Source organism: Emiliania huxleyi (assembly GCF_000372725.1).
Source record: "Emiliania huxleyi CCMP1516 unplaced genomic scaffold EMIHUscaffold_9, whole genome shotgun sequence".
NCBI lineage: Eukaryota > Haptophyta > Isochrysidales > Noelaerhabdaceae > Emiliania > Emiliania huxleyi.
This window is the reverse complement of record NW_005195301.1, coordinates 805,573-812,669: the sequence shown is the minus strand read 5'-3', so window position 1 is coordinate 812,669 and position 7,097 is coordinate 805,573. Positions and strand designations below refer to the sequence as shown.

General features: G+C 67.9%; 3 protein-coding genes across 3 annotated transcripts in view; all 3 read right to left on the bottom strand.

Annotated features, from left to right (window-relative positions):
- The window catches only part of EMIHUDRAFT_448643 (hypothetical protein), a gene marked incomplete at both ends in the record, with an annotated part of 8,309 nt that extends 5,362 nt beyond the window's left edge, over positions 1 to 2,947 (bottom strand). Inside the window, 6 exons of the mRNA XM_005757776.1 lie at positions 321 to 372; positions 494 to 584; positions 870 to 1,607; positions 1,740 to 2,176; positions 2,321 to 2,581; positions 2,651 to 2,947. Of these exons, the coding sequence (XP_005757833.1) occupies positions 321 to 372; positions 494 to 584; positions 870 to 1,607; positions 1,740 to 2,176; positions 2,321 to 2,581; positions 2,651 to 2,947 (1,876 nt within the window). The remainder of the gene's footprint in view (positions 1 to 320; positions 373 to 493; positions 585 to 869; positions 1,608 to 1,739; positions 2,177 to 2,320; positions 2,582 to 2,650) is intronic.
- Positions 2,948 to 2,983: 36 nt separating this feature from the next.
- On the bottom strand, positions 2,984 to 3,607 carry EMIHUDRAFT_199113 (hypothetical protein; the record flags this gene model as incomplete). Its single annotated transcript, XM_005757775.1, has 1 exon — positions 2,984 to 3,607. The coding sequence occupies one exon, from the start codon at positions 3,605 to 3,607 to the stop codon at positions 2,984 to 2,986; it is 624 nt and encodes a 207-aa protein (XP_005757832.1).
- A 2,039-nt stretch (positions 3,608 to 5,646) lies between these two features.
- Positions 5,647 to 6,449, bottom strand: EMIHUDRAFT_62423 (hypothetical protein; the record flags this gene model as incomplete). Its single annotated transcript, XM_005757774.1, has 2 exons — positions 5,647 to 6,243; positions 6,309 to 6,449. 2 exons carry the CDS (start codon positions 6,447 to 6,449, stop codon positions 5,647 to 5,649), a joined length of 738 nt encoding a protein of 245 aa, XP_005757831.1.
- Between the last annotated feature and the right edge of the window lie 648 nt (positions 6,450 to 7,097).

Below are 7,097 nucleotides of genomic sequence, written 5' to 3'. Positions count from 1 at the left end.
ATGTACCCAGAGCCATACGCCGTTGCGGGCTCGCCCGTTGTGATGCCAGACGCCTGTGGACTACTGTCTACTTCCTCTCCGTCACACTTCCCAAAAAGCCGACTCTCCCCCCACAATCATGCTGACATTCCTTGCTCCCCCCCCGGCACACAAGATGTCCAGTGTCACACCCTCCAGTTTGGACTCGGACTCTTGGACTCCTCACTCTAATGCACCTCTCTGCGGACACACACCTCGCTGATGACCCATGCGGCGGCTCTCTGGAGAGATCGGGAGGGATGGGGAGAGATGGGGAGAGACGGCGCAGCTCGCCTCGAGACGATCCGGCAGCTGCGCCGACCAGAGAACGGCGCCGCTGCACAGATCGAGAGCCTGCAGCGGTGAGAAACGACGAGAGATGGGGAGAGATGGGGAGATCTGGGGAGAGATGGGGAGATTTGGGGAGATATGGGGCGAGGTCGAGAGCCTGCAGCAGCCCGGCGTGGGAGCCGACAAAGGCGGTCACGCTGTGGCGTTGGGGGTCGCCGCTGACGCGGCACGCTAGCACGGGTGATGCGTCGACGCACTTGCCCATGTCGGCACGCCTGCCCACGGCTCCTCGGTGTGAACAGACGCTGTTCACAGCTCGACGACGCGCGTTCCCAGGTCGGAGCGCCACGCGAGCTGCCAGCTGCACGGCTATCTCCCCACATCTCCCCACATCTCCCCATATCTCGCGCCACGCGAGCTGCCAGCCGCACGGCGGAAGAAGAAGCGGCGGCGGCGGTAGCGGCGGTGGCTCCATGGCTCGCGGCGCGGAGCGGCTCGAAGCGGGGGGCGGCACGGCCTCGGAGAGTAGCGCGGCGCGGCCGAGGCTCCACACGTGCGACCCCGCGCGCGGCTCGCCTGCCGCCTGCGGCCGCAGCTCCATCGCACCGCCGAGCAGCGGCGGCGTCGCCTCATCGTACGGCGCCGGCTCGTTTGCCGCGCTCTCCCCGCGCTCCCCCGTCTTTCCCGTGGCAGCCACGTGCAGCCGGCTGGCGAGCGGTGTCCGCGCCCCCGCCGTGGCTCCGCCCTCGCCCTCGCCCTCCCCCGATGCGTGTGCCGCCTTGGCTCCCTCGCCTTGGCCGCCGCCAGCTGCGCTAGCTCCGCCGAGGCGACTCATGGCACTCGCCGCGCTCGCCACCGTCGCATCGCGTCGCATCAGTGCCTCGGGTGGCAAGTGCCACCCCTGCCGGCGCAGCTCAAAGCTCAGGCGCGCCGCGAGGACCGAGCTGCCTCCGCTCTCGACGAAGCGAGACGCCGCCGGCAGCCCATCGGCGACGCCAAGCAAACGACCCATCTCAGCAGACAGCAGCCTCACCGGACCGTCCTCCACGGCTTCGCCACTGCTGCCGCCGCCGCCGTCCGCACTGGCCGCGTCGGGGTATGGCGCACCATGCGTGAGCAGCAGCCGCACCAGCTGGGGAGCCACCCGCTGAAGCCCCAGCCGGTCAGGCTTCCCGCTACGAAGGCACGGCAGCGAATCGACCACCACAAACGCCGACGGCACCATCCACGCCGGCAGCCTTGCCTCGCCCCAGCGCCGCAGCGGCGCCGAAAGGCGCCGGCTCGCGCCCACGAGCACGCTGACCGAGGGAGTGTCTCGGAAGCGTCTCGGGAGTGTCTCGGAAGTGTCGAGCACGCCGACCGCGTCAGCGCTCCCACTCGGCTCGCCGCCGCCGCCGCCGCTGCTGCCGGCCGCTCGCAGGACCACGCACAAGGCGAGCCCGTCGGCAATGCGCAAGCCGCCGCCGTCGCGGCCGGTCGCATCATCGGAGAGGAGTAGCGGCACCGCCAGCGCGTGAGCGGCGGCGTCGGTGGCGAGCGCGAAGCCCTCATACGCCGCCTCCACCTCTCTCGGCTCGAGGCGCGCGCCGCGGAGCTGCAGCTGGCGGTCGGCCCGGCCAAGAAAACACAGCTCGCCTCGCGAGCCCCACCGGCCGAGGTCACCCGTGCGAAAGACCCGCCTTGTCGTGGCGGCCACCGCGGCAGCAGGTGCGCCTGACGCAGCGGCAACAGACGCAGTTGCGCGCCCGCTCGGACGCAGACGCAGCTGCGCGAACTTGGCAGCGGCAAGGCGCGGCCGGTGCAGGTACCCCAACGCCACCACCTCGCCGCCCACACCGATCTCGCCAACCTCGCCCGCGGCGCATTCCTCGGCAACCGAGGGCACAGGCTCTCCTCCTCCGCCGCCGCCGTCGCCGCCGCCGCCGTCGCCACCGCCGCCGTCGCCACCGCCGCCGTCGCCACCGCCGCCGTCGCCGTCGGCCTCGGCCGGGGCAGCCCGCAGCAGCCAGACGTGTGCTCCGCGAATTGGAGCACCGAGCGGACAGATGCCAACGCCGATGCCACCTCCACCCCCTCCTCCGTCGCTGCTGCCACGCGCCATTGCGGCGGTCACGTCGAAGGCGGTGGCGTCTGCGGAGGTCTCCGTACAGCCGTACAGGTTGAGCAGGCGCACGTGCGGCAGCAGCGCAGCGGCGCGCACACAGAGGGCCCAAGGCAGAGCGTCGCCGCTCACACTCAGCACACGCATGCTCGGCAGAAGATTCCGAGAAGGCTCCGAGAAGGCTCGAGAAGGCTCCGAGAAGGCTCGAGAAGGCTCCGAGAAGGGTCGCGCGACACGCACGCTCGGCAGCGGCAGCGGCGGCGGCGCGGGTGGCGTGGAGGGTGTGCCACCGTCGCACGCCTCGCAAGCGTCCAGCAGCATGCGAAGCGCCGACGGCACGAGGACGAGGCGCGAGGCGCGCCACTCGCGCAGCACCGGCAGCAGCGCGTGAGGGCGCGACGCCGCGTCCGACGGCAACAGAAGCAACGGCATGCCTTTTGCAAGTGGCCCCACCATCTCCCAGAGCGAGTCGACGAAGCCGAGCGGCGTCTTGGCGACGCACACCTCGTCGGGCGCAAACGGGTACGCCTCCCACATCCAGCTGCAGCGCGCCTGCGTGTCGACTGAGTACACTTACTTGCGATTAGGTAACGGGGTGCCACAGCCAGCGCGCGCCTCGAGGCCCGCGCGGCTGCCAAGCACGCCCTTCGACTCGCCCGTCGAGCCGGAGGTGTAGAGCAGGTAGCAGCAGCCTGCCATCAGCCGACGGCAGCCGCCGGCGGAGTGCGCGCTGCCGCTCGTCGACCTGGTCGTGCTCTCGCCCTCGGGCAAGGTCCTCCCATTTTCGGCGAGGCTGCTCGACGTGGCACCGAGCAGCCGGCCCGACTCAAGCTGCACCCGCGGCACGCCGACGGTGTGCAGTCGGCTGGTGGCGGCCTCGCACGCCGCCGCCACCAGCAGCGCCGCCGGCCGCGCGTCCTCCACCACGCACGCAAGACGGCTCTCCGGGTCGGTCGGGTCGAGAGGGAGGTAGACTCCGCCCGCTCGCCAGATGGCGAAGACGCCGCAGACCTGCTCGGCGCTGCGCTCGGAGAGGAGGCCGACCACGGCCTGCCTCGGCGACGCGTGCCGCTGCAGCGCATCCGCGAGCAGCGAGGTGTGTCTCCTCAGCCAATCGAAGGTGAGAGAGCGGGCCGCCGGCGCCGTGGCGTCGATGAGAGCCGTGCCGCTGTGCCGCTGATCGCAGACGCCGTCCATCGCAGGGAGATTGGAATGCGGCACTAGCACAGGTACACCACGGGAGCCGCCTAAGCGACTCCCGCGAGGACGGCGAGGCACTTAGCTCCGTGCTCCCGCCCACCCCCGCCACAGGCTCATTCACAATCTGCTCTCTCTCGAGGTTCTCGAGGTGGATATCCTTTGGCCGCGTTGGGTAGCGAGGATCTTGAGTGAGTGTGTGTGTTCTCGAGGTTCTCGAGGTTCTCGAGGTTCTCGAGGTGGATATCCTTTGGCCGCGTTGGGTAGCGAGGATTGGTGTGACGCGATCCACGCAGGCGTGTTTTCTGACGGCCGACCGTCAGTGCACGGAGTTGCCCCTTCTCCGACTGCCCCGGCTAGTTAGTTCCCGAGGTTCTCGAGGTGGATATCCTTTGGCCGCGACCGTTGGGTAGCGATTGCCGTGTGAAGAACGACCGAGATACGCTGCTTCTGCAGCCCCCAGCCAATTCTTAGTGGTCCAAGTCACCTCATCGAGGTACTGGGCCCGCGTCAGCCCGCGTCAGCCACCCTGCCCCCCCTGCCTGGTATGCCAGCGTCCGGTCCCTTGCCCTCTCTCGCCCTTGCTCTTCCATTCTTGCGGGACTTGCTGCATATTCTCTCGAGGTTCTCGAGGTGGATATCCTTTGGCCGCGTTGGGTATAGCGAGGATTGGTGTGACGCGATCCACGTCTAGGGTACCATACTTCCGGGCCGTGACGCAGGCGTGATTTCTGACGGCCCCGACCGTCAGACAGTGCACGGAGTTGCCCCTTCTCCGACTGCCCCGGCTAAGTTCACGAGTTTCGCGGGAGTGACCCCATGCGTCAAACCCGAGACCTAGCGCGGGTGGGTTGGAGGGGGCTCGCCCCGTTCCTCCCCATCGGGCCGCGTGAGCGGCCACGCCTCGCAGATTCGTTTTCGCGCCTGGGTCAGGCGCGCGGGGCATCCCCCGGGTCGCTCGACCAGCGATCCGAAGAGTGGCCGCTTTGCGAAGGAAAGAGCGGGGCCCTCGGGGTCTTCATGAATCGTTGGATCGCTTCAGTTGAGGGAGCTCCCAGGGCCAGGCTCCGAATGGGAAAGAGTCATGATTTCTTGTTGGTTCAAAAATATCTCTCTCCGAATGGGCACCGCCCACCCCGCTTTTCCTGTACCTGGACTGTCCGGGTCAGGAGGGTGAGAGTATTGGGTGGGCGAGGGCAGTACATCTGGCGGGTGGGGATTGAGGGACAGCAAGAGGGCTGATTGGGGGGTCAATGGGCGCGCGGGCGGCGCTTCGTGGTCCTGGGCGAGCAGGGGCAGTGGTTAGGAGTCTTGGGCCTGGAGATATGAGGATTGTCGAGATGTCATGCGAGAGCGGTAGGTGGGCGAAGGTAGCGCGGCTGGAGAGTGGTGTCCGAGGGACAATGATGAGTTGTCAGTTGGGGCGCGAGACGCGCGGGACAGTGTCGGAGGCGGCCAGTGAGGTAGGGTTGGCTTTGAGCAGTGCAGCGAGTGTGTAGTCAAGCGTGGGAGCGGCGCCCGAGCACCGGATTTTTTTGCTGTGCGAGTCGAGTTCGTGGCCGGTGCGCGGGAACCTGGCTGAAAACCCGCGCATCCGGCCGGTTGTGCGACCGAGGTCGCCGATTGTACGACCGAGGTCGCAGAGCCTTGGCGACGCGACGCGCACGTCGCCAAGGAGTTCGTAAAATGTCCGAGGTTTTTTTCCGAATGGAACCTTAGCCACAAACACAAGACACACAGGATGTAGCTCGACGTGTACCATGAGCAACCCATATCCCCATCCCCCGTCCGATGGCAGTGCCAAAACCTACGTCCGCAACCCTGAGAGCGCGCTCGAGACTGTGCTCTACACCACACCTGCCTCACACGGCTCACGGGCGGGGGCGTATCGAAGGCACGGCGGTAGGGCTGACGGAGGTCTCAAGCCAGCAGTGTAGTTTGGCAGCCGTCTCAGTAGTCGAGATGAGGGGGGGGGGGGGGGGAAGTCTGCTCACGAGCTCGCCTCAATCTCCGGCTCTGCTCTCCGAGATCGCGCGAGATCACGCGAGCTGGTCGAGCAGCGCGTTGCGCATGTCGGTGGCCACGGCCGCCGGCTGCGCCTCTTGCAGCTTGAAGATGGACTCGACGACCTGCATCTCGGTGGCGGTCGTGTCGAGGCCGCAAAACGCGCACCAATCGTTGACGACCATGCCGGCGCCAATCACGTCCGAGCCGCGGTTCAATGTCCCGGCGACCACGGGCAGCTGCAGCAGCGCGGACAACTCGTCCTGGTCCTCGACGGGTGTCTTTGGGTGGACAAGGCAGCCGTTGTTGGACATGCACGCATACGACCCGACCAGCGCGTTGCCGGCGACAGTTTGCCGGAAGACCTCCACGCCCAGCACGTCCGCGATGATCTCCTCCGTCTCGCGGTCGAGCTCTGTGTGGATGAGCGCGCAGTGGTCGTTGCACGCGACAACGTTGCCCAGCGCCGACAGCCGCTCCTCCACGCGCTGGATCAGGACCCCCTCGGGCAGCGAGTTGCGGAGATGGAGCAGCTCCTGGTCCGTCGTGGTGCTCGGAACGACCAGCCCGTTCTTGTTGCCCACGACGACACGGCCGACGATGCGCGTCCCAGCGATGGAGGTTTGCACCACCTGAGTGCATGACGCCGGCTCAGCGAACCGCGGCCCTTCCGATGACGGCGGGCTGGACGCGGCACCGGAATGTGCTCCGCGAGCTCCTGCTCAAAGACAGAGTAGAAGTTCTGGCTGCCGCCGATGGCGGTGAGGCAGTAGGCGTTGGTCAGCTTCGCGAAGACGCCAATGTCGCTGGAGCTCTCGTATCCGGCGCGCTGCGCCATGTCCGCTGGCTGTCCGCGTACTGTCCTCTCGCCCGGCGAAAAAAGAAAGCGGACCTCCTCACCGGCCCAAGTGGCGCAGGGCGAGGCGGCGAGAACCGAGCGAGCACGTCCTCGTGAGCCCCGTGGCTCCAACCAGGCCCTTCCTTTTTTGAGCAGGTGTGACGCCGCGCGAGCGACGCTCCGAGATCGCCCGAGATAGCGCGGCGCGGCGGTGGGTAAGGTGGGGTGGGGGGTGGGGGGGGGGGCGGCGTGGCGTGGAGCTCCGAGATAGCGCGAGATCGCCCGAGATCGCGCGGCGCGGCCCGAGATCGCCCGAGATCGCGCGGTTCTGCGGTCGGCGAGGTGGGTGGGTTGGGAGCGAGGGGGCGGAAGTGTTCAGTGCGGTAGATGGCGAGCTCGAGGCGCGTGAGCCGGACATGTGAGCCGGACCACCCCCTCTTGTTCTCTGCGTTGTTGAGCCAGGACTCAACATACTCGGGCTCGTAATCCCAAACTGTCACTCCCCTTTCTCCCGGCCGGGGTGGGGCGCGCGCGGGGGCGGCGGGAGCAGGCGGACATCGCTTCCAGGGGGGGGGGCGCGCTTCTCTGCACACCACATGCTAGGGGGGGGGTCCGACCCCCCCCAGAGGCTTCACCACATGCTAAGGG